The sequence below is a fragment of the Geotrypetes seraphini genome, chromosome 10 (assembly GCF_902459505.1).
Source record: "Geotrypetes seraphini chromosome 10, aGeoSer1.1, whole genome shotgun sequence".
In the NCBI taxonomy this organism is placed as follows: domain Eukaryota; kingdom Metazoa; phylum Chordata; class Amphibia; order Gymnophiona; family Dermophiidae; genus Geotrypetes; species Geotrypetes seraphini.
This window is the reverse complement of record NC_047093.1, coordinates 52,942,667-52,969,317: the sequence shown is the minus strand read 5'-3', so window position 1 is coordinate 52,969,317 and position 26,651 is coordinate 52,942,667. Positions and strand designations below refer to the sequence as shown.

The 26,651-nt window shown below is 46.9% G+C and overlaps 1 protein-coding gene across 3 annotated transcripts in view; it reads right to left on the bottom strand.

Moving 5' to 3' along the window:
• The window catches only part of ABL1 (ABL proto-oncogene 1, non-receptor tyrosine kinase), a 172,740-nt gene that overhangs the window by 49,074 nt on the left and 97,015 nt on the right, over nucleotides 1-26,651 (bottom strand). For all 3 annotated transcript variants that reach the window (XM_033960528.1, XM_033960527.1, XM_033960529.1), the window contains 2 exons: nucleotides 26,351-26,646; nucleotides 6,874-7,146 (listed from right to left, as the gene is read on the bottom strand). In XM_033960528.1, coding sequence (XP_033816419.1) covers nucleotides 6,874-7,146; nucleotides 26,351-26,646 — 569 coding nt within the window. The remainder of the gene's footprint in view (nucleotides 1-6,873; nucleotides 7,147-26,350; nucleotides 26,647-26,651) is intronic.

The window sequence follows — 26,651 nt, the reverse complement described above, 5'->3', positions numbered from 1 at the left end:
TCCGCCTGGATTTTAACATCTTTGAACAGTTTAGTGTCATCTGCAAATTTAATCACCTCACTTGTAGTTCAAATTTCCAGATCATTTATAAATAAGTTAAATACTAAGCACCTTATCTGTGAAATGGACTCCCCCAGTACATCAGATCCAATGTCACACAGTACAGTAGAATCTCAGTTAACCAGCACTCTCACCTAACCAGCAAAAAAAACTGCTGGTGAAAAAAATGCCCCCCAAAAGCACCAGCGGTCCTGAACCGCAAACTCCCCTCCCTTAAGCCCCAATACATCAGAAGAAAGGCCCTGCCAGGGCTGACTGCGAGCAGCCTGTTTTGAGGCTGTGCTTTAGGGGTGGGAGGGGGTTCACGTCTCAGGACCACCGCCCACTTCTGCCACTTCAGGGCTTGAAGGAAAGAGAAGGCTTTGCGGTTCAGCACTGCTGCTGCACTGGTGCTTTGGGGTGGGAGGGAGGGGGGGATTGAGATCTGTGTTCCAACACAGCACTCTCAATCAACCAGGAAAACAGTTATCTGGTATCCACCAATCCCCGTGAGTGTGGGATAATTGAGATTTTGCTGTATTTAGGTAAAGGCTAAAGACATAGCTGTTTCAGAATATGTTTGATTTTAATTTGTGTTCTGTTTACTATTTACATTTGTTTCTACTATTTTATGATTCTTCTAATTGTAATTTGTAATGCTGTATTTCTATTGTTCTATGTAGTTATGTCAGTTTCAGTGTACTCCCGTTAATGGAAGATTAGGTAGTTACCTTGCTAATCTTCTGTTATAAGACATAGAATTCTGTACCATAGCTGTTAATTCTCATTAGTTGCGAATCTGCAGAAGGATGTCATTCCAAACTCTTAACGCCTCCCCTTCAGCAATGGAGAACAGCTCCCTCTTCAGTTAGTACCAAAGTAATCAAACTCCACTGAAACAGAAGAAAAGGAGGAGGGGCACGTGGAACTTCCCCAGTGAAAAATCATATTCTGTTTTGCTCTGTAACTTTTGAGAAAAGAACAATGATTAACAACAATTAATCAACAGTGAGTAACAAGTTAGGCACATAAGTAGCTAGGAGCCAACCTGCTAAGTATAACTAACCTTAACAACACCACCCCCCCTCCAAAGAAGAAAAGGAATAGCAGCCCTCATGTTCCTGTAGTCTGCTAAATTTTAAAAACAGGAGAAGAGGTCTCGAGATGGACCCTTGCAACGTCCAAGGCAGGAATCAGGCGAATCCATACAGAATCTTATGACTTATAACAGAAAGAAGATTAGTAAGGTAAGTACCTAATCTTTCATTCTGTAGCAAATACATAGGATTCTGTACTATAGCTGACATATTGAAGCAGTGGCAGACATCTAGGCAGTACAGAGGACTCAAAAAAAGCATCCTCTCGAGCCACCACATCCGCACTGTAGAACCTTGTAAAAGTGTGAAGAGCAGACCAAGTAGTGCTCTACAAATTTCATCGGACAAAACAGCCTGGGACTCCACCCAGGAAGCAGCTACACTTCTAGGGAAACTTCTAGGGAAATGTATGCTGGTTACCGTAGGCAATGCAGGAAGAAGAAATTGTCATGTGAATCCATCTGGCAACTGAAGCCATGGAAGCTGGCTTGCAACTATTTGAGTGGCTGGTTAGCACAAAAAAGGAGAACAGATAGCAGGGAATCATTAGTCCTCTCCAGGTAGCAAACAGGAACTCAACACACATCCAGCCTCCACAAAATTCTGTCCTGTTTTGCCGAGCTTGTAAGGTGAAAGACAGGTGAGCGAATCTTTTGATTGACATGGAAGGCAGAAACCACGATCGGTAGAAAGTAAGGTACCGTCTGCAGAGAAACACCAGACTCTGTAAACCTGAAGAAGGTTTCTCTGCAGGACAGGGCCTTTAACTCAGAGATCTGCCTTGCCGAGACTATGGCAATCAAAACCAGTTTTGACCATAAGAACCAAGAGGCACGTGTCACCCACTGGACTGATGAGATTTGATCCCATTCCCTCAAATGTGCGCAATGGTGGTGGTGGGGGGATCCTGATAGCCTGGCGTTACTGTAGATTTTTCTTGGCTGAACCGCTGCAGGAACCTGAGGGTTGCTGGCGACTGTAATTACCAAATCTCTGACGGAACCCATGGAAGAACCTCTGGCCCTGCTTTCCAGGAGGAATTTGAGACAGCAATCCACTATGCTGGCCATAACGTCATCTAAAAAGTATCTGCCCCTTGAAGAGCGGTCTGCTAAGAGTGACCTTAGAAGCAGAGTTATCCACCCACTGCCTGATCCAGAGCATCTGGCGGGCAGAAACTGAGTAAGCTGAAACCTTGCTCATGATTCTAATGATGTCATAAAGAGTAAAGGCTACATAAACAACTACCACTATAATCATGTGGGTACAGGTGTCCCGTAGCTCCAAAGAGGCACTCAGCAATGTGGTATGACAGGCCTGTATCATGAAGGAAGCAGCAGCTACCGTCTTGATACCCAACTCTAGCGCTTCAAACTTTTCAAGGGCCATAGACACCTTATGATCCTGTGTGTCCTTCAGCATCAGTCCTCCCTTACTAGGAAGGGAGATGTGTTTAATCACTTGCTCTACTGTGGAATTCAGTTTCAGATGAGAAAACAGCTGCTGAAAGTCCGGAGCCATAGGATAAAGCTTAGACATAACTTTGGACACCTACAGGGAGCCTTCAGGCAATTCGCATTGGTCAGAGACCAATAGGGTTATGTCCAGATGAGCCGGAAAAAAAGCATACTGCACATTAGTGCCACTTATGACTGAACACTGAGAGGTGGAGGGTTGATGGGAATCCAGTCTCAACGCACAGAGAGTGTCAGAAAAGACATGGAAAATGGAAGTGGATTTAAAAAGACAGCCTCCTGACTTCTGGTCCCCGAAAGGGACTCCAAATCATTCAGAGATGCAGTACAATGATTAAAGAGGTTACAGGTTGAGTGGAATAAATAGAGTTAAAAAATGAGTGATTAACAGTACTAGAGATCATTTGTTGGGGACTAAGGTTGTATAGGTCGGTTACCTAAACCACATAGAACTTCATGGTCCTGCGGTATATAAACTGTTATTATTATTATTATTACAGACTTCTGATAACAGGCATGGAAATGGGCTTCCAGTACTCCCAGTTCTGCTTCAAAGGGTCAGGCATGGTATGAGGTGGCAACGCCTGCTTGAAACATAGATCCTAATGAAGGAGAACTGGCATGCTTCCCAGCCCCATTAAATAGGCTTTCCACAAAAGACTGGCTTGTATCGGGGTACTAGGACTCCCAAACAGAACCTGAAGTTCAAACAACCGTAAAAGCCAGACATACTCACAAGCTTGTTGTTAGGGCCGGTTGAAGCCAGTTTGCAGCAAAAGCATGGCAGAATGTAGCAACTGTGGGTTTTGTTTTTTTTTTACAGAGAAGGGAAAGAAGAAAAAAATTGAGACCCAGTCAGACCCTCTAGCAATGGAGGGAGGGTGAGGCAGGGACCTGGGGGGCCCAGGTGTAACCCCTAAAGCCGGCACCGTTCAGCCAGACACCCCTGTCTCACTGAAGAGAAAATCTCAACAGGAGAAATAGCATTGCCAGCTCACTGAAGAGAAACCTCAACAGGAGAAGCAGAATGGTAGTCTCACTGAAGAGAAACCTCAACAGGAGAAACTAAAGTTCCAGTCACAGCCAGAATTCAGGAGCTAGTTGAATAGCGACCTTTTCCTGCTGGGAGATAGAGAATACTGGATAAACAGGAGGAGTGCCAGCCAATAGGACCACCTGTTAATCAGTTTCTCTATCTCCGCCTGCTGGTAGATGTGAGCTATCCCATTGGTCTCTGGATTCATCTGCTGCTGTTGCTAGGGAATGACACCTGCAAGACCCCAAACTGGGGAGGTAGAGCCTCCTCTGCCTCCATGCCCTTGCATTTTGTCTCCTCGCTGCATCTGGCCACTGGATGGGATCTCTTCCCAGCAGACTGGACTTTTTGTGGTTCTAGCCCTGGAGGACTGAAGAGGCTGAGTCTGAAGCCCCCTGCCCCTTCGTCCTGCGCCACATGGAACATGACTGCTCCTTAGCTGGTAAATCTGCACAAAAAAATTCATGAAGAGATTGAGGGGTACAGATAGCAGCAGAGGTAGGTTATAGAAGTAGAGGTAGATTATAAAGGTCAAAAATTCACTTCACAGGTCAAGGACCTGGTGGGCCGCCGCGGGAGCGGGCTGCTGGGCGAGATGGACCTCCGGTCTGACCCAGTGGAGGCAACTTCTTATGTTCTTAATTGTGGCTAGACTGGCCTGGGAAATCCATTGCAGATAATCCCTAGGCAAATTGAGGGGTTTTGAGGCAGGAAAAAAAAGCACTTGAAAAAAACAGAAAGAATCGCAAAGAATCCAAGATGGCTACCGCTAGAAAATTTGTGCCATAAACGGCTCATGGGAGCTTATTTGAAAAATAAACGTCAAAAAAGGTGTTTTGGAGGTGAGGCAACCTAACCTCAGAAACCCTTAAATCTGGCTTTTTCAGATTCCCCTTCCCCTGATTTTCCCCATAGGGAATAATGGGAGTACTCACTGTGACTTCTGGTTCCTGTCAGTTTTCAGCAGCCTGCCTGTAGGGAAAAGATTTCGGGTCTTTTCCAGATAAGCCCCGCCACTAATGCAAAAAGTGCACGGGAAGCCCTCTGAGGAAATTATTCACATGATTTGAATAATGACTCGAGGGGTTCAAGGGGGGGCTCCGCCCCCCCTTGTATATCACTTTCCCCAAGTATTCACTTAGCATGGTGTTAGCTAAAACTGTGGCGGGGGTTAACTTTTTGGCGGGGCTTATCTGGAAAAGATCCAGGATTTCTGCCTCAGAAAGTGCCAGGAAAAGTCCAACGCTGGAAATCTTTGTATTGCCAGATGGGCTGACCCCGACCAAGGACTCCAACCCACAAAAATTCATGTGATATGTTGGGGGAAAAAATTCATAAATGGGTTGTTACATAGGAGTCACACAGCCTATGCTTAAGCCCCCGATGAATCAGGGGAACGGACCCCGAGCTCCTGATGGGACACAAAGCAGACTGACTCAGCAGTACATCAGAGGCCTGCAAGCAACAGACTGTCCTCGCGGGTCTGTGCCCTTTCCCCAGTGGAGTAAGTTCAAGAAGGGGACCTCCAAGCACCAAAGCCAGGCAGAAAAAAAAATAACAGACAACAAAATACCAGAAAATAATAAAAAGCAGAGCAAATCAGAAAACACCTTCTGAGTTCGCTTGAAGAAAGAAAAACTGTAGAGGAAGTTGTTCTCCACTGCAGAAGGGGAGTTGTTCAGAGTTTTGAGTGAAACCCTTCTGCAGATTCACGATTAATGGGAAGCAACAGCTATGGTACAGAATCCTATGTCTTTGCTATAGAATTTTTCATTCTATTTATGAACTGCTCTGTCATTTACGGTGAAGGATAGTGTATCAAATTAAACTAAACAATCTACACTAGATGGCGCCTTTACTACAGACAACTGGCAAGGCCACTCAGAAAGGAAATCTATGTACGTCAGAAGGCCAAGGAAGTATACAGCAACTCCCCTCAAAAACCTCCCATTTGTACAGGACTACCAGATGTGCAGAGCGCCTCAGACTTTTTTTTACTTCTGAAGCTTATAATATGGTAAGACAGATACACACATAGACAGACACAAACATAGACAGATACACACATGTTACACAGTAGAGCCAATTGCAAGGGGTGTGTGGTTTGAGAAGCATCTATCTAAGGGAGCAACTTGTGGTTGAGAAAATGAGGCCATATGCAAGATCAAAACATTGAAATTTGAAAGCAGTGTTTTCAGGCAGGATTTGGCTCTGGAATGAGAGAGCGGACACAGTGACTACATTCAGGAGAACTATACCAGACATTTGCCAGAGCAAGCCAGAAGGCACAGAATCGAAATTTAGCAGTGTGAGACAACGGTATAGATAACAGTAATTTTTAATTCTTTGATATTGTTATTTTTCTTATGTAAACCTTTATGAACTTCTTGAGGTATTAACGGTATACAAATAAAATTTCTATTGTACTGTATTCTACCCACTGAACAAAATTTGAGAAAAGTGCTATATGGGGAAATAAAAGAGAAGTGGTGATGAGGCACCACAAGTGAATGCATTTGTAAGCAATAACAAACAATTTGGATTTATACAGAACTGGATTCAAGAGAAATTGTCATATTAACCAAGGAAGATAAGACATGCCACTGAGTTCTAAACAGACTGCAAAGAAAAGCATTTTGCAGCAGCAAGCCTGTGAGGAGCACGTTGCAACAGTCTATATAGGAGTTGAAGAGAGGTTTGATAGTATTTTCAGACAAATTATCACTACTATTCAGGCAAGTAATGCCTTAAGGATAGGGGCTTAATTTACACACAAACCCGAAAACTGTAGGGAGTAGTTCATTCTCCGGTCCTTGATCTTTCTCATCTTGTATGTATGCTTATAAATTTATTAGAGGTACCAAAGGTGCCAACAGAGAATGACTGCCCCTTTTATTTTTACAGAAATAGTCTGCTTGTGCCAGTTTTTCTCTAGTTCATTTCAATATACAATGCATGGGCTGTGTAAAATTGGAGTTTCATAGTTGACAGGTTAATTCTAGAAGTACAATGTGTTGGTATCACATGGAGGGAGGTTACTATATGATTTCCTAAGCAAAGTTAATAATCACTCAAACCACCTGACAAGGTGGCTTTATTAATTACAAAGTCTCCTGCAAATACTGGAGATTGCCTGTTTAAAACCAATGACCACCACATCTGCTATTATATCCTGCTCTATTCCTGATTCCAACAGATTCCTGATTCCTACAGATTGTGTTCTTACCTTTAAGGTCTTCACAGCTACAGTGAGATTATATTTCTTCCAGACCCCTTCATATACCTCTCCATACTGCCCCCCTCCAAGCTTGTGCTTCATGGTGATGTCTGTTCTCTCAATTTCCCACTTGTCGTAGTTTGGAGACACTCCATACACAGTTGGCTTGTTGCGTTTCGGTGCAGGATAGTGCAAAGTGGTGATAAGTCCATCGGCTACAGTCGAATGATGATGAACCAGTTCAGCCAAAGTGGTGAAGCGACTCTCTGATGAGACATAGAGCTGAAAGGCAGACACAAAACTGTGGTGACACAGCATAAACACTCACTACTTTCCCCAGGACTTAAAACTGCTGCTAAACTTCAAAACCTTATGATTTAAGCACACGTCACATCAAGTGTTTCACAGACAAATGTTTCCATCCATTACATGTTCATTACAGGGTACCTGAAACATTACATTATAATCCCTGCTTACAACTCTCCATGGCACACGTGAACCAATCATGCTAGTCTGCAATAATTATTATGTAGGTTTGATTTTTGCTTTTTCAATTTATTAGATAGCCTGGAAAGCATCAAATTCTGCTAGGGATTTTTGTATCAATGCATTTGATTCATGGTTATATGTACACTATTAGCCTTATTGTTTTTTTTATTTTTTTATTTATCATTTTAATACATCCTATATGTTTAAAGATGTTTAAAGGAAATATTTTTTTTTTATTTCTTTATAATTTTAATACATCCTATATACAAAGATGTTTAAAGGAAATACTATTAGCCTTATTGTAACATGAATTGTTTTCACATATATCATTATTCGATTTTTCATCAGCCAGGGGCTGTCATTACAAAAGATATCATAATCATCCGTTATCATTCCAAGCTGCCACCTGGGACACAGATTTTTGCTGGTTACTCTCCTCTTCTACATCTTATATGAATTTTAAGAAATTGTTAAAAACGTATTATATGTGAAGCATCTGAAAGATTAAATTTTTATAATTTGCTCTAGATACTCAGTTTCTCTTAAATCTGTTAATTCGCATAGATCTGAAAGGTACTGTGGTATACAAATATGTTATGTTATATAGGCTCTGCCTATAAATGGAAATTATATACAGGCCAAGTAAAAAACAAAACCAAACCCAGAACACCTAACTCCCTAGAACATAACATAAGAACATAAGCAGTGCCTCCGCCGGGTCAGACCATAGGTCCATCATGCCCAGCAGTCCGCTCCCGCGGCGGCCCAAACAGGTCACCTGTCTGAATCATCAGAAGGGGCCCCCTTGCCACCCTGGTTTCCCATTGAAGTCCTATCTTCCCATCGAAGTCCTAACCCTCCGGTTTTGCACATGCACGACCTGGTCGGGTTTCTATACTTATTTCCTGGATACTTCTCTCAGTATCCCACGATCCCTTTATCCCTCAGGAATCCGTCCAATCCCTGTTTGAATCCCTGTACCGTACTCTGCCCGACCACCTCCTCCGGCAGCGCATTCCAAGTGTCCACGACCCTCTGGGTGAAAGAAAACTTCCTTGCATTTGTTTTGAACCTATCTCCCTTCAGTTTCTCCGAGTGCCCCCTCGTACCTGTTGTCCCCTTCAGTCTGAAGAATCTGTCCCTATCCACCCTCTCTATGCCCCTCATGATCTTGAAGGTCTCTATCATATCTCCCCTGAGCCTCCTTTTTTCCAGGGAGAAGAGCCCCAGCTTATCCAACCTCTCGGCGTATGGGCAGTGTTCCAGCCCTCTTACCAGTTTCGTCGCTCTCCTCTGGACTCTCTCAAGCACCGCCATGTCCTTCTTGAGGTATGGCGACCAATACTGCACGCAGTATTCCAGATGCGGACGCACCATCGCTCGATACAATGGCATGATGACTTCCCGCGTCCTGGTTGTGATGCCCCTCTTTATGATGCCCAGCATCCTGTTGGCTTTTTTCGAGGCTGCTGCGCACTGTGCAGATGGCTTCAGTGATGCATCCACCAGCACACCCAAGTCTCTCTCAAGTCTGCTGTCTCCCAACAATGCCCCCCCCATTTTGTAGTTGAACAACGGGTTCTTTTTCCCTATATGCATGACCTTGCATTTTTCCACATTGAAGCGCATTTGCCATTTGTCTGCCCAGTCCTCCAGCTTCTCCAGGTCCCTTTGCAGGTCCTCACACTCCTCCCTGGACCTAACTCTGCCGCACAGTTTGGTATCATCCCTAGAATTTTTGCTATTTTCTTAGCAACTGTTTAGAATTTAAACGTTTATGTGTTGCGTGGAATGTGATTATCTTTAAAAATAGAAAAATTACTGACTTTTTAGCATGACCAAGCAATGATTTTCATGTGTTCAAAGGAGAGAGAAAGAAAGAAAGAAAGACAGACATCTATTCTAGCACCCGTTAATGTAATGGGCTTAAATACTAGTTTATAATGTTCTGAAAGAATGTTAGTTCTGTAACACATTTTGGCTTTTGTCATGATGATCTCTTTTTGTCCATGGATTCTCCTCATAGTTTGCCTGTCAGTTCAGGATTTACAGACGTTCTAACCTGCAACCAAGAATGTGATCTGCAGCTGTCTACATTTCATAGGCCACACGTAAACTGGCAGGTTGCTATTCAGAACAGGCATGGCAACAAGAAAAATGGTGCAAGAAACTTTGAGTCTGGCAAAAACTGCATTAGAATATTGATGGAAAACACCCCAAAATGCACAAAACTATCTGAAAGCTGTTTATAGGACAGCCATTTAAACTTATGCGAAAAGGCTGATACTTCCTTAGAAATTTGACCAATTAAACTAGAGTTGTTTCTAAGGTGTTTAACTATGTATCTTTCAAATCCAGTTTCTAATTTGACTGAATGTTCATAATGTTTAGAAAACACTTTTTTTTTGTCTTTTCATAAGACCTCAGAACCACCACTCCTCCGTCCCACCAAGGTGTTTTGAACCGGGTCAGTTTCAATATATTGTTACATATAGTTACATATAGCACAGTTACTTACCGTAACAGGTGTTATCCAGGGACAGCAGGCATATATTCTCACATGTGGGTGACGTCATCTACGGAACCCCAGCACGGACAGCTTTTCAAGCAAACTTGATTGAAGTTTCAAGTTTGCTACACTGCACCACGCATGTGCATGCCTTCTTGCCCACTAGAGGGCGCATCCCCACCTCGTGGTCCTCAGTTCCATAACCAGCAAAGAAGCCATCCCCGGGGAGGAGGGCGGGTTGTGAGAATATATGCCTGCTGTCCCTGGATAACACCTGTTACGGTAAGTAACTGTGCTTTATCTCAGGACAAGCAGGCATGATATTCTCACATGTGGGTGACCTCCAAGCAAACCAAAAAAGGGCAGGTGGGAGGATGGCAATTTAGGAAAACAGGTTACGTAACACCTACTGGCCAAACCGGCCGTCGCTTCTGGACAAAGTGTCCAGACAGTAGTGGGAGGTGAACGTATGAACCGAAGACCAAGTGGCAGCTTTACATATGTCCTCCACAGGAGTAGACCGGAGGAAAGCAACAGAAGCTGCCATAGCCCGGACCTTATGCCCCGTGACTCGACCATGGAGCGTGAGACCAGCCTGAGCGTAGCAAAAAGAAATACAAGCAGCCAACCAGTTGGACAAGGTGCGCTTGGAAACAGGATGTCCCAACCGATTAGGATCAAAGGACAAAAACAATTGAGGAACCTTCCGATGAGACTTGGTACGTTGGAGATAAAAGGCCAACGCCCTCTTACAGTCAAGCGTGTGAAGCGCCGCCTCACCAGGATGAGAGTGGGGCTTCGGGAAGAACACCGGAAGAACAATGGACTGATTGAGGTGAAAATCAGACACAACCTTAGGCAAAAATTTAGGATGGGTGCGAAGAACCACCTTGTCATGATGAAACACAGTAAAAGGTGGATCCGCAACCAAAGCCTGCAGCTCACTAATCCGACGAGCGGACGTGAGCGCAAGCAAAAAGACCACCTTCCAAGTGAGAAACTTAAGATGAGATTTGTCGATAGGCTCAAAAGAAGGCTTCATCAGTTGAGCTAAGACCACATTAAGATCCCAAACTACAGGAGGAGGTTTCAGAGGAGGATGAACATTCACGAGACCCCTCATGAAACGAGTTACCAGAGGATGAAGAGAAAGAGACCGACCCTCGAGATGCCGATGGAACGCCGCAATGGCACTGAGATGCACCCGAATGGAAGTCGTCTTCAGCTCAGACTTAGACAGATGCAACAAATATTCCAGCACCGAAGACACTGGAACCGAACTCGGGTCCAGATGGTTCGAGGAACACCAGGATGAAAATCTGGTCCACTTCTGGGAATAACAAAGCCTAGTCGAGACCTTGCGCGAGGCTTCCAAAATCTCCCTCACAGACTGAGAAACAGGAACCGAAGTCAAGGGGAAAGGAACCAAGCGGTCAGATGTAACGAATGAAGATTGGGATGTAACAGCGAACCCCGACTCTGAGACAGCAGAGAGGGAAAAACAGGCAGAAGCAGAGGCTCCCTGACACTGAGTTGAAGGAGCAGGGAGAACCAGTGCTGCCGCGGCCAACGAGGCGCAATGAGAATCATAGTGGCTCTGGTCGATTTGAGATGTACCAACGTTCTCAAGATCAGAGGAAAAGGAGGGAACGCATAAAGGAACCTCCCCCCCCAGTCGAGAAGGAAGGCATCGGCCTCGAGACGGTCCCGGGAGTACATCCGAGAACAATAGAGGGGCAGTTTGCGAGTCTCCGGGGAGGCAAACAGATCCACCTGAGGAGTTCCCCAGCGGTCGAAGACCTCGCGCAGAACCTGGGAGTTCAACGACCACTCGTGCGGCTAGAGAAGACGACTGAGTTTGTCTGCCAGATAGTTCCTCTCTCCCTGAATGTAAACCGTACGTAGGAAGATGTTCTGGGAGACCGCCCATTTCCAAAGGCGCAAGGCTTCCCGGCACAGGGACCAAGAGCCCGTTCCCCCCTGCTTGTTCACATAATACATTGCCACCTGGTTGTCCGTCCGCACGAGGACTACCTGATCGTGTAGCAAGTGGCAGAACGCTCGAGCCACCAGAAAAATGGCACGAAGCTCCAACACATTGATGTGACAAAGACGGTCCTCTGCCGACCATAGACCCTGAGTCCGCAGACCGTCGAGATGAGCCCCCCACGCGTACTCCGAGGAGTCCGTGGTCAGGACCTTGCGATGCGGAGGAACGAGAAAGAGCAAACCCTCGGAAAGATTGGAAGAGTTGGTCCACCAACGGAGCGAGCTCTCAAAGAAGGAGTCACCGTTATCGGACAAGAGACTGGGTCGCGATCCTGACGCCACTGCGAGGCCAAGGTCCACTGAGGAAGCCTCAGATGCAAGCGGGCGAACGGAGTGACGTGGACCGTCGATGCCATGTGGCCCAGAAGAATCATCATGCGCTGAGCCGATACTACTGGCATCAGCGAAATCTGGCGACTCAATCGAAGCAGGGCCTCCAACCGAGGGGGGGGGGGGGAGGAACGAACGGAGGCGAACCGTGTCCAGCACGGCTCCGATAAACTGAAGGGATTGAGCCGGGCACAACTGAGACTTGGGAAAGTTCACTTCGAACCCCAGACGTTGAAGGAAGATGATAGTCTGTTGGGTCGCTGAGATAACCCCCTCCCTGGTCGATGCCTTGATCAGCCAATCGTCCAGGTAGGGAAAGACCTGTAGCCCCCGAGATCTCAGGGCTGCAGCGACTACCACCATACACTTTGTGAAGGCTCGAGGGGATGAAGCCAGTCCAAAGGGGAGGACCCGATATTGAAGGTGCGACTCCCCCACCTGAAACCGTAAGAACTTGCGGAAGGCAGGATGCACCGGAACATGAGTATATGCTTCTTTCAAGTCCAGGGAGCACATCCAGTCCCCTTCCTCCAAAAGAGGGTATAAAACCGGAAGCGACAACATACAGAACTTCTCCCGGACCAGGAACTTGTTGATCTTCCGGAGGTCCAAAATGGGGCGTAAGTCCCCGGTCTTCTTTGGGACCAAAAAGTAATGGGAGTAAAAACCCCGCCCCCGCTGGTCGGGGGGTACCGGCTCCATCGCCCGAAGGCTCAACAAGGCCCTGGCTTCCGCGAGGAGAAGAGGAAGCTGGGCTCGATTGTACGGAGAAGCCCCCGGAGGATGCTCCGGCGGCGTGGCTGAGAAATTTAGCGAGTAGCCCTCGGAGATGATCCGGAGCACCCAAGCATCTGAGGTGATCCCGGTCCAGGCCGCATGAAAGGCCCGCAGCCGACCCCTGATGGGAAGGGGGTCCGGCGAGAGTGCGGAGGGGGCCCGCCCCCATCCGCACATCACGTCAAAAAGACGGCGCCGGCTTGGACGCCCCCTGCGCCTGAGGTTTTGGTTGGCCCGCTCTACCCTGTTGCGGGGGGCGCCGGGGTGGAGGCCTAGAGAATGCCGGCGTGGACTTTTGCGGGTGTCGCCGCGGGGGAGGTCTGAATGGTTTCTGCGGCGGGGCCCGAGGTTTAGGACGGACCAAGGAGGCGATGGAGCGCTCATGTTCCGACAGTCGTTTGGTCGCCGCCTCCAGGGACTCGTTGAACAATTCCGATCCAACACACGGTAGATTGGCCAGACGCTCCTGCAAGTTCGGGTCCATATCAACCGTACGGAGCCATGCCAGCCGGCACATCGCCACTGCAAAGGCGGAGACCCTCGAGGCCAACTCAAATGCGTCGTAAACTGCGTGAAACAGGTACAGACACAATTGGGACAAGTTGGCCACAAAAGTACCAAAACTTTCCTTATGGGAATCTGGCATGACCCCATGATAACGGGGCAAGTCTTTCACCATGTGTCGAAGATAGGATGAAAATGTGAAAGCATAATTGAGGACCCTGGTAGCCATCAATGAATTGGAATAGAGGCGGCGACCAAACTTGTCCAGAGTCCGCCCTTCCCGTCCGGGAGGAACCGCCGCCGAGACCCTCGAGGGCTGTGATTTCTTTAACGCCGACTCGACGAGCAACGACTGGTGAGACAGTTGTGCTTTATCGAAGCCCTTACATGGGATGGTCCGGTACTTGGATTCCATCTTAGACGGCACCGCTGTGACTGTAAGAGGGGAGTCTAAATTTCTCAGGAAGGTCTGATGGAGGACCTTATTGAGAGGCAAACGAGGAGTTTCTCTTGGGGGAGAGGGCAAGTCTTGCTCCTCCAAAAACTCCTTCGTATACTGAGAACCGGAGACTAAGTCCAGGTCCAAAGCACGTCCCATATCCAGCACGAATTTTGAAAAGGATGAGGGCTTGGAAGGCGGGGAAGGAGTTCGAGAAGCCCGAGCCGCCAAAAAAGAAGGGGAAGCCTCGCGGGAATACCGAGGATCCCTACCAGTACCAGACCCCGATCCCCACGAGGCCACACCTAGTGACTTCGAGGAGGTCGGGGACCGCCTTTGCCCCGAGGAGCCCTTGTGGGAAGTCCCCGGGGTACGAGGCACCGAGGCCTGCCCCCTCCGTCTGGGCGAGGAGTCTCTCGAACCCCCTCCCTCGGAGGAACGGAAAAGCCTCGGATTGTCGAGGCGGAGCTCCGAGACATGTAACGTCTCACCCCTGGTCGGTGAGGAGCGACCGCGTCTCCGAGGAGAACCCCGAGAACGCTTGGGCTTCCTCGGCCGACGCCTCGCCCAAGGCCGGCCCGAGGGCGAGGAGCCCCGGGAGGACCTCGACGAAGAGGAAGTGGAAGAGATCCTCCTAACCCGACGCACCTTGTCCCGAGGCCGCACGCTCCGCTCAGGCTGGTCAACCGAGACCGAGGTCGAGGGCAAGGTCGGGGTCGAAGCTAGGAGGGCCCCGGGGGCCGAAGCTGAGGGTACCGAGACCGAGGCCGCCGACACCAGGGCAGTCGAGGTCGACGCCGGGGCAGTCGAGGCCGAAGCCGGCTGCAGGTGTGCGAGGGCCCCGGACAGCTCCGAGGCAATAAGCGCTCGGAGCAAGTCCTGCCATCATGGCCGGTAGGTCCGGGGCCAGCCATCATGGCCGCCATCATGGCCGGTAGGTCCGGGGCCGGCGGGTGCTCCCTGGAGGGCGACCTCGGTCTCGAGTATTCCCTTGGGGCACCCAACTTCGACGCTCGGGGCGGGGCTGAGGATGACCCACCCGCCGTCGAGGAGCCCGAGGATGGCTTCGTCGCAGACCCTGGAGTCGAGGAAGGAAGCGATGACTTACCCTGGGCAGGCTTCGAGGTAGTAGGCTTGGATGAAGCCGGTGTCCGCGGCGAGGTCGAGGGACCCGAGGCCGAGGTCAAGGCCGGGGCCGAAGCCGAGACCGACATCGAGGCCTTCCCCGCCACGGAGTCCACAGCGAAGAGCTCCGACATTCGGGCACGGCGTCGGCGGAGAGCTCTAGACTGAAAAGTAGAGCACCTATCACAGGAATCCGTAGGATGCTCAGGACCAAGACAGATCAAGCACCACCGGTGTGGATCGGTAATAGAGAGCAACCGATCACACCGGGTGCACTTTTTAAAGCCCGTCAAGGGACGGGACATGAAAACCGAAAGGGCCGGGAACGAACGAGGTTCCGCGGCCGCGGCTACCGGGAGCCCCTGGAGCCGAACGGAACAAATTTTTTTTAATTTTTTTTTTTTATCGACGAAAACTAACAGACGAACTAATAAAAACAACAAAGCAAGCACAGCGACCGAGCGAATACACTCAGCCGCGGTGTCAGAAGGCAAAAGCTATAGAGCACAATTTCCACAGGGCTTCTGGCTCCGCGGAAAAAACTGAACTGAGGACCACGAGGTGGGGATGCGCCCTCTAGTGGGCAAGAAGGCATGCACATGCGTGGTGCAGTGTAGCAAACTTGAAACTTCAATCAAGTTTGCTTGAAAAGCTGTCCGCGCTGGGGCTCCGTAGATGACGTCACCCACATGTGAGAATATCATGCCTGCTTGTCCTGGGATAAAGTTTTTTAGCAACATCAGGGAGTTCCTCCCCCCTAGAAGGGCAGGGGGTGGATTCTTCCGGGTTGATCCTATCACGTCTAGGGGCGGTCCTGTAGTGGGAGGTGAATAAAATGGAGCCCTTGAGACGCGGCCGGCATCTCACAACACTAATGGATTTGAGGTGCACGGCTGCGGTAGTGGTAAGTCAGGAATTATTTCCATTTAAAGTTATATTTAGATCAGCAAGTAATGGTTTGAGAGGGATATTAATACACATATTTTATCTATTTTAGGATAGACCCCTGACGAAACTTCAGTGAAACATGTCGGGTCTTACCGTTCAGTCCGTATGAAAAACAAGATAATCACCATTACTAAGTTAAGTAATAACACACTAAGAAATGCATGGTATTTAAACTTTGAAGAGACCGGTGAGGATTTCACTGCTTGTACTCCCTGTATATACACCTTGGTGGGACGGAGGAGTGGTGGTTCTGAGGTCTCATGAAAAGACAAAAAAAAGTGTTTTCTAAACATTATGAACATTCAGTCAAATTAGAAACTGGATTTGAAAGATACATAGTTAAACACCTTAGAAACAACTCTAGTTTATAGGACAGCAGCATTAAAGGAGTTATATCAACAATTGAAAGCTGAGTGAAGATGAAGTTATGTCTTACTTAATAATTTCCTTTCCTTTGGTTAGCTGCACCATTCTGATCAAGTGGGTGTTATTCCCTCCTACCAGCAGATGGAAGTAGAGGGGGAAAAAGAGATGATCATAATGTGGGATTGGAACTGAACATAAGCAAGACAAAGATCATGATCATGGAAAATAATGAACTTGAAGGCAAAAGAAGTTGTAAAGAATTTCAATCTCCTGAGCTCTTTCGTAAACAGAAGCAGGAAAGGAATACTCCGCAGAAAAGCACTTTGTCGCTCTTCAATGAATGCTCTTAAAGTATTCAAAGGCAAGGAAATAATAAACCAAACGAAGATCAGACTTATCCACACATTTATTTTCCTCAGTGGTCAATTACGGATGCGAAAGCTGGACACTAAGGAAACCAGATAGAAAGAAGATTGACTCATTTGAGCTTTGGTCCTGGAGAAGGATTTTATGCGTGCCGTGGACCACCAGAAAAACTAACAAATCAATTCTGGAAGAGATCCAACAGTCTGTCATTCGAAGCCCAAATAATGAAGTTATGACTGTCTTATTTTGGTCGCACTGTCAGAAGAGAAAGATCATGGGAGAAGGATATTTATGTTTGTGAAGATCAAAGGAACTAGGCGAAGAGGGCGACCTGCAATCAGATGGCTGGACATGTTGAAAACAACCATGGGGATAATGCTGGATGACCTTACTGGACTAGCACAAAACCACTCTCTTTTTAGATCTGTAATTCATCAAGTTGCTAAGACTCGAACACGAGTCGATGGCATCTAACTTTTTCATTGAACCTACCAACATAACCTGCTGGTGCTCAGGGAAATATCCAGTATGCATCTACCAAAGCAGAAGGAGCTCCCTTTTTAATGTACACTGCAGCTGCAATGAACATCAAGCAAGCATACCACCACGGAGTGGAAATCACTATCCTGCGTCTCTAAGGATTATCTCATTGTTTCTTTTTTTTTTTTTTTTTAACCATACAACAAAGAGCAGAGTGCATCAAGAGTCCCCAGTTTAGTCTTCCAAGGGCGGCTTCAGGACGGTGCTGACTAAAAGAGGAAATTATCGGGTAAGATGACTGAACTGTTCTATTGGGTGGGGTGAAGACAAAGCTCCCCCAAAGACCACTCATACAAAGTCTAAACAAGCTCTGGTGAACACATCAAACCTATATTGCTTCACAGAGGCATGGAGTGATGATTACATACCACCCAACAGATCTCCTTTGGAGTAACCTTATGGGCGTCACACAAGCCCTCAGAGTGGGCTTTCAAACCTGGAGGTGCAGGACCAATTTCTAATAAAACAAATCCCAAGAAAAGGGATTGCAACCAATAACGAAAATCCACCACGGCATTATAAATGGCCCGGAGCTCCAGCAGATTGATGCGGCTGCGATGGTCCGCACCCGACCAAAGACCCTGAGTCCGAAGGCCGTCGAGGTGCACCCCTAAGCCTATGCCGAGGAGTCCATTGGCAGAACCTTCTGATGCGGGGATACGAAGAGGTGGCCCACCAACGAAACAAGCGTGTCAAGGAGGGAGGCACCACAATGTGCTGGGAAGCGGGATCCCGATCCTGCCATCACTGAGGTGCTCGGGTCCAGCGGGGAACACGAAGATGAAACCAGGCGAACATCGGGACATGAACCGTGGAGACCCATGATCCCAAAAGGATCAGCATCAGCTCGGCCGAGGCCGAAGACCGCTGAGACACCAGCTGACTCAAGCGCAGACAGGCGGCCTGCCGAGGCAGAGGCAGAAAAGACCGGAGGCGGACCGAGGACAGAGGGGCCACCTTCCGGCATAACCAAACAAAGGCCTCCCCCTGAGGCCGAGACAAGAAGGAGCGCAGACAAACTGGGTCCAGGTCCGCCCCGACGGACTCCCGAGACTGGGGCGGGCAGAGTCTGAACCACTCCCGGACTAGAAACTAGTGCAGGTCACGAAGGGCCAGGATCAGACGCAGATGGGAGGATGGGAATGCCCAACCAACAGAAGCGAGGCTATACTCCCAGTGCGTAGACACGGAGACACCCCTCCCGAAGGGAGGGGAGGAATCCCCAGAAGGAGAGCCGCCCGGAGGCTATGCGAGAATAGTCAAAAAGACGGCCAGGAGTCGCCGAAGCCGGCGGCTGGACCATAACCCGGCGCTGCTGCAGCTATTGCGGCTGCTGCGAAGGAGGCCGAGATAACATAAGAAAGGTATCCGGAGGGCCCCTCCGGAGGAGTCCAAACCACCAAGGCAGACGGGATTCAGCTGAAGGCGTCCCGATAGGCGAAGGACCGGTCGCGTTCTGAGAGGCGGTTAGTGGCCACCGCAAGAGAGGCCTCAAGAAGCGCAGAACTCACGCAAGTAAAAGTGGCGAGATGATCCTGGAGGTTCGGATCCTCAGCCACACTCTGCGCCAAGCGAGATGACGCATGGCAGGAGCAATAGAGCCGGAGCAGGGAGAGAGTCTCCTCCAGGAAACCGAACTCCGTACTACAAGAGTCCGTCACGGCTGCCCGGAATGAACCGAAGAGAAAGCGGGGAACCCTTTCAAACAGGAGCCGGAGACGCCGAGGCACAGAGCCCCAGACAACGTCGAGGCACTAAGCCCCCGTCGATAACGGGGCGCAAACCCGCAGTCGACGCCGAGGCCCAAAGCCTCAGCCGCTGCCGAGGTATAAAGCCCCCAGCGACGTTGCGGCACCAAGCCACAGTCGACATCGAGACACAAGGCCACAGCCAACCAAAGGGCACAAAGCCCCAAGCGACGTCAAGTCACAAAGCTCCAGTCGACGGCGAGGCACGAGGCCTCGGCAACGACGAGGCACGAAGCCCCGGTCGACGTCGAGGCACGAAGCCCCGGTCGAGGCACCAAGCCCCGGTCGAGGCACCAAGTCCCGGTCGACGTCGAGGCACCAAGCCCCGGTCGACGTCGAGGCACCAAGCCCCGGTCGACGTCGAGGCACCAAGCCCCGGTCGACGTCGAGGCACCAAGCCCCGGTCGACGTCGAGGCACCAAGCCCCGGTCGACGTCGAGGCACCAAGCCCCGGTCGACGTCGAGGCACCAAGCCCCGGTCGACGTCGAGGCACCAAGCCCCGGTCGACGTCGAGGCACCAAGCCCCGGTCGACGTCGAGGCACCAAGCCCCGGTCGACGTCGAGGCACCAAGCCCCGGTCGACGTCGAGGCACCAAGCCCCGGTCGACGTCGAGGCACCAAGCCTCGGTCGACGTCGAGGCACCAAGCCCCGGTCGACGTCGAGGCACCAAGCCTCAGTCGATGTCGAGGCACGAAGCCTCAGTCGACGTCGAGGCACGAAGCTTCAGCCGACGTCGAGGCACGAAGCTCCAGTCGACGTAGAGGCACATCGAGGTTCAGAAGTCGGCACTGTACCAATGAAACTGGTAAGAAAGGTGCAGCAGTGCGCTCCATAAAGGGCAACCTCGAGATGAGTATTCCCATGAAAGGAGGCACGCTTCGAAGGTCTCGTAGAGGCGGGCACGACTGCACTCGATGCCTGGAATGCCTGAGACTCAGCCGGTGGCATTACCGAGGTAACGCAGCTAGAAGAACAGAAAGAAAGAAAGAAGACTTACCGGGGATCGAAGCTACTCAGTCCGATTCCAACGAAGGAAAAAGGGTCCCGGCCATCCTGCTCACACGAGGTGAGCCCAGAGAGAGGCCAGGGAAGAAGAAAATACAGCTGCAGCCAAATGAGGCCTAGCCGCATGGCTGAGGTCCAAGAAGGGCCTGCCGGTGGAACCAATAAAAAATCCTTTTTTTTTTTTTTGAAACAAAGAAATACACGATCAATCAACAAACGCACAGCGACTCCCTAACAAAATAAAGTAGCCGCGGTGCTAGAAAGGCACTTAGAAGAACGCAGAGAAGAGAGACAGGGCTTTCTGGCTCCGCGGAAAACTAAGAACTGAAGACCATGAGGAGGGGATGCGCCCTCTAGTGGATCAGGAAGGCACACACATGCGTGGTGCAGCACTAGCAAACTTGAAATCTTCAATCAAGTTTGCTTGAAAAGCTGTCCGCATTGGGGCTCCGTGGATGACGTCACCCACATGTGAGAATATGCTGCCTTCTTGTCCTGGGATAACATAATAACTGATAGGTGCATATAAATAAATAAAAGTCAAGGTGGCATTGAGAAGAGACATTGATTCGACAATGTGTCATCCAACTACTCAAGAACAACTTAAAAGTAAGAAATTTGTCAACAGAAGGTAGTCAGGGTGCAGAAAAGGAGAAGCTGAAGCAAATGACAAAAGGAAAGGCGACCAGAAAGGGTAACAGAAGAACAGGCCGGAAGTAGTACTGGCTTGTAGACAAACACAATCAATGTGGGCTGCAGAGCTAAACTGAAAGTAGGGAAAATGATAAAGCTAAATCATACAAGTATACTCTGTGTGTTGAACAGTAAGTCAAAAAGTGGAAAGATTGGGGTAACCACGAACTTATTGTGTCGACGTCACTGATAGTATATGTGCCAAAAAGAGTAAGCTGTGCATGTGCAGGTCTTGCATATGCGTCTGAAGGGGGTGTGGAAAAACAAAAAGCCAAACTAAAAATTAAAAGGACATTAATCTAACAAAATCATATATGGAATCAGACCCATGTTATGCAGTCCTAAAAACACAGACCGGATATGAAGACAAACTAATGCATCTGATAAAATTAACTAATATGAGAAGGAAATGTAAGTAAGGAGATGTAAAAAGCATAATTTATGTATGTAAAAGATGGCTAGACAATTAAACAAGAGTGTGTATGAAAGGATAAAAGGATGCAGAGGAACAAGCAGCTAAAATAATAATTATAGAATAATATTTCAAATGCAGGAGAGAAACATCAAAAGAAAATAGCATATTTGATTTCTGTGTTGAGACCAAACGGCCTGAGTGTGTTGGGGTCGTGAATGGTTCGTTGTTCTAGGGTGATATCAATATAACCTCCTCTAGCCAATGATCAACCAAGGGTGCTGACAAGACTTGCCTCCTAATGTTATTACAATGTTCAATAATTCTGGTTTTAATCATCTACTTTGTTTAGCCAACATACAGAAGTTTGCATTGACACAGTATGATGTAAATGACGCAACCGGTGTTGCAATCTGATGAATGGTGCAAATAGTAAATGTGGTCGGTTGCAGGATGGATGAATTGATCAATTTCAAGGATCAAGGGACACACTGAACATTTACTACATTTTCTATTCCCAACATTTGTATCCGTTTTGATAGGAGATACTGAATCTGGTAACCTAGATGGTACCAACTTTTCTTTTCGCTTCTTGCCTCTTGTGTATGCAATCATAAGTTTCTTATTTTGGAAGCATTTATGACCCTCTAGGATTTTCCAGTTTGACCTAATAATTTTGTTGATGTCCTTTGATAAATGACTGTCGCGCATAGTGCTGGCTGAACTTTAGAAGTAGATTTAAGAAGTTCAGTTCCATCTTTGTTCTTTGCTCTATTGTAACCTTCAGAAATACGAGAAGGTGCATAGCCTCTGCATTGAGATCTGTCAGTTAGCTCAACAGCATTGTTTTCAAAATCAGAAGGGTTCAGGCATATAGGTTTTAACCTGAGAAATTGTGTGTAAGGTAAATTGTTCATCAAGGATGGGTTGTGATTACTGGAGTTCCAATCTGTAAGTTTTCTGTATATGGTCGTATAGAACTTTAAAAAAAAAAAAAAATTATATTCCACATAATACTACAATTCTATGCGGATTACAAATTATTCAGGTACTCAAGCATTTTCTCTAACTGTCCTGGCAAGCTCCTACTCTATCTAATGTACCTGGAGCAATGGGGATTAAGTGACTTGCCCAGGGTCACAAGGAGCAGTGAGGGTTTTGAACCTACAATCTAAGGGTGCCAAGGCTGTAGCTCTAACCACTGCACCACACACTCCCACTCCCTTTACATATCTAAAGGTTTAAGAAATTAATTTTAGACACGTCATGATTCATTTTGAATTTGAGGTGAGGATCTCTGATATTAAACCATTCAAAAAAGATATCCAATGAGGCCTCATTGCCCTTCCAAATGATAAAAATGTCATCGATATATCGTTTGTAAAAAATAATTTTAACTTTGAAGGGATGGTAGTCTAAATACATATAGGTTAGCCAGATCAGGGGCCACAGCGGCATCCATCGCTGTGCCAACAACTTGCTGATAAAATTTGCCTTGAAATTCAAAATAGATCTCAGTCAAAGCTATCATTGCCAAGGTCAAAATAAATAGATTAGGAATTCTATGATCAAAGGTTCTTCCATGTAATATGTTCTCAATTAGGGCTAATGTGTTTATCTGTGGGATATTGGTGTAAAGTGCCTCAATGTCGAGAGTAACCAAGATGATGTCAGTCAAGTCACATTCAATGTTATCCAGGAGATTTATCAAATGAGTAGAGTCTCTATAGAGCAGGGGTGTCAAATGTCAGTCCTCAAGGGCTGCAATCCAGTTGGGTTTTCAGGATTTCCCCAATGAATATGCATGAGATCTATTAGCATACAATGAAAGCAGTGCATGCAAATAGATCTCGTGCATATTCATTGGGGAAATCCTGAAAACCAGACTGGATTGCGGCCTTCAAGGACCAACATTTGACACCCCTGCTATAGAGTCTGTGGCAGCCTTGATCCAATGTGCAATAATGGCCTTGGAGGCTGCCTGGCCTTTATGAGGGTCAAAGAACAGAACAGAGAGATGATTAATGAATTTTATCTGTCCCGCCTCCTCCAAGTATCAAAGCAGTATCTTCCAGATCTAACTTATGCAGTTTCCAATCCAAGGGATCAGAACCCTCCTGCAGAAAAGAACAGACAGACCTCCTGGTCCACATGGAATGCCAAAACCACCTTGGGCAGAAAGGAGGAAACTGTACAGAATCCTCCAAACAGGAGAGGAAGAGGTTCCAACAAAACAACATCTGCAACTCCAAGACTGAGCCAAAGTGATAGCCTTAGCAAGTTTTAACGCTTGTACTTTTGGAAAGAGTAAAACAAACAATTTATGTCTACCCATTTCATTCTACTCATTTTAAAGACCTTTATATCACGTCTCCCTTCAGCCATCTGTAACCTGAAGAGCTCTAACCTCTTTAGCATTTCCTCATAGGGGAATCATTCCATCCCCATTATCATTCTTCTCTGTTCTTTTTTGTCCAATTCAGGCATATACCATATCTTTCTTTGAGTTATGGTGATGAGAACTGTACACAATATTCAAGGAGCAGTTGCACTATGGAGCGATATAGAGGCATTATGATATTATTTTATTCTCCATTCCTTTCCTATCATTCTGTCCTTCTTGGCCTCCAGTGTGCACTAAGCAGAGGATTTCAACATATTAATGATGTATCTAGATCCTTTTCCCAGGGGGCAAATCCTAATGTGAAACCCTGCATCATGTAGCTATTGTTTAGGTTGCTTTTCCTTAAATACATCACTTTCCACTTGCTCAAATTAAATTATTCCACTGCCATTTGGATGCCCAGTCTTGTAAGGTCTTCTTGCAATTTCTCAATCATCTGGTGCTTCACAGAAATACAGAAAAATTACAGCAGATACTGTACAGCAATACCATACAGCCTATCCAATCTGTTCATTCATATCAACTATATAGCTCTACAAAAGGTTCTCTCAGATTCTCTATGCTGTTTCCTTGCTTTTCTGAAATTAAAAACTAATGCTTCATAGAGCATTCTACTACCCAATTTCTATGCTGGCAGAGGACAATGTAAATCAAATTCAACAAAAGTTGCAAGGATCTGAACTGGGACCGGTGAAATTTAACTTATTTATAAATGATCTGGAAATTGGTACGACGAGTGAGGTGTTAAAATTTGTAGATGATACGAAGTTATTCAGAGTAGCGAAGACACAGAAGGACTGCGAAGACCGGCAACATGACATAAACACGCTCAAGAAATGGGCTGCGACATGGCAAATGAGATTCAACGTGGATAAGTGTAAGGTGATGCATGTCGGTAACAAAAATTTTATACACGAATACAGGATGTCCAGTGCAGTACTCAGAGAGAACCCCCAGGAAAAAGACTTGGGAGTACTGGTCAACAAGTCGATGAAGCCATCAGCACAATGTTCAGCGGTGAAAAAGGTGAACAGAATGCTAGGAATGATTAAGAAGGGGATCACAAACAAATCAGAGAAGGTTATCATGCAGCTGTACCGGCCCATGGTACGCCCTCACCTGGAATACTGCGTCTAGCTCTGGTCGCCGTACTTGAAGAAGGACACAGTACTACTCGAAAGGGTCCAGAGAAGAGCAACTAAAATGGTTAAGGGGCTGGAGGAGTTGTCATACAGTGAGAGATTAGAGAAACTGGGCTTCTTCTCCTTTGAAAAGAAGAGACTGAGAGGGGACATGATCGAAACATTCAAGATAATGAAGGGAATAGACTTAGTAGATAAAGACAAGTTGTTCACCCTCTCCAATGTAGGGAGAACGAGAGGGCACTCTCTAAAGTTGAAAGGGGATAGATTCCGTACAAATGTAAGGAAGTTCTTCTTCACCCAGAGAGTGGTGGAAAACTGGAACACTCTTCCAGAGGCTGTTATAGGGGAAAACACTCTCCAGGGATTCAAGACAAAGTTAGACAAGTTCCTGCTAAACCAGAACGTACGCAGTTAAGGCTAGACTCAGTTAGGGCACTGGTCTTTGACCTAAGGGTCGCCGCGGGAGCGGACTGCTGGGCACGATGGATCACTGGTCTGACCCAGCAGTGGCAATTGTTATGTTCTTATGACTGTTTTTCATCCGACCTTAGACCTTCCTTCAAATTTACCACAACCAAAGCTACTCCATCTCCTCTCGTTCCTACCTTAAATGTAATCTTTTCCTTACAATATTGTAGTTCTTCCCTTCCACTCCCCATGTGCCAGTAAGTCATTGTGCTAATAAATCATTGTCTATGTAATGTTATGTAAGTATTTATGTCCTTTTAGGAATAATTTACTTGGATTATATTTTTTATGAATGTACTGTACCCGATTTAGTATGTATGTAGAAGGTTTTTATAAGCGTTATCATCACATTTTAAATAAACTGTAAAAGACTAAAAAGGTTAGGGCTCTTCAGATGGTTGAGGGGAGATATGATTGAAGTTTACAAAATCCTGAGTGGAGTAGTACAAGTGGATTGATTTTTCACTCCATCAAACATTAGAAAAGACTAGAGAATCCTTGATGAAGTTACAGGGAAATATTTTTTAAACCAATAGGAGGAAATATTTTTTCACTCAGAGAATAGTTAAGCTCTGGAACGCATTGCCAGAGATTGTGGTAAGAGCGGATAGCATAACTGGTTTTAAGGAAGGTTTGGGCAATTTCCTGGAGGAAAAGTCCATAGTCTGTTATTGAAAAAGACATGGGGGAAGCCACTGTTTGTCCTGGATTGGTAGCATGTTGCTACTCTTTGGGTTTTGGCCACGTACTAGTGACCTGGATTGGCCACCGTGAGAACAGGCTACTGGGCTTGATGGACCATTGGTCTGACCCAGTAAGGCCATTCTTATGTTCTTATATAATCATTTAAATTCTCTGAGATTCAGCTGGGTGGCACTACTCTTTAAAAGAATGAAAAAGTCTCAGAATTACAAACGAACAATGAATCTGCCTCTGAACATTCAATTATCAGCAAAAAAATTTCTAGGTTTTCAAAATTCTCTCTGTAGATGAAATCCTCTTAATTACATCAGCTATTTTATAAAGACTGAAATTATTTTCCTTAATCAAATTCTGCATATTCCCACCACAGCCTTTGATATTTACTGCTTTTCAGAGAAGGTAAGCATGGTATTGTATTATAAATATAACATGACTGAAACTTAAGCATACTAATTGCTTTCCTACCTTTCCATCAGATGCAGTGTTGATTCTGTAGTGGTATACCCTGCCCTCATAGCGCAGCGATATGGATCTTTGTCCTGGGCTGCTTTCGCTCTCTCTCACAAGAAAGCTTCCATTGATACCACTGCTCAGCAGGTACTCAGCTGCATTGCGCGACACTGGTCCATGGTACCAAGAATGTTTTTCCAAGCTGTTTACTGGGGTGATGTAGTTGCTGGGGACCCAACCCTGACCATTCTTGGTTTGGGCCTCACACCATTCCCCATTGTGATTATAACCCAAGACACGGAGCTTCTCACCTGCC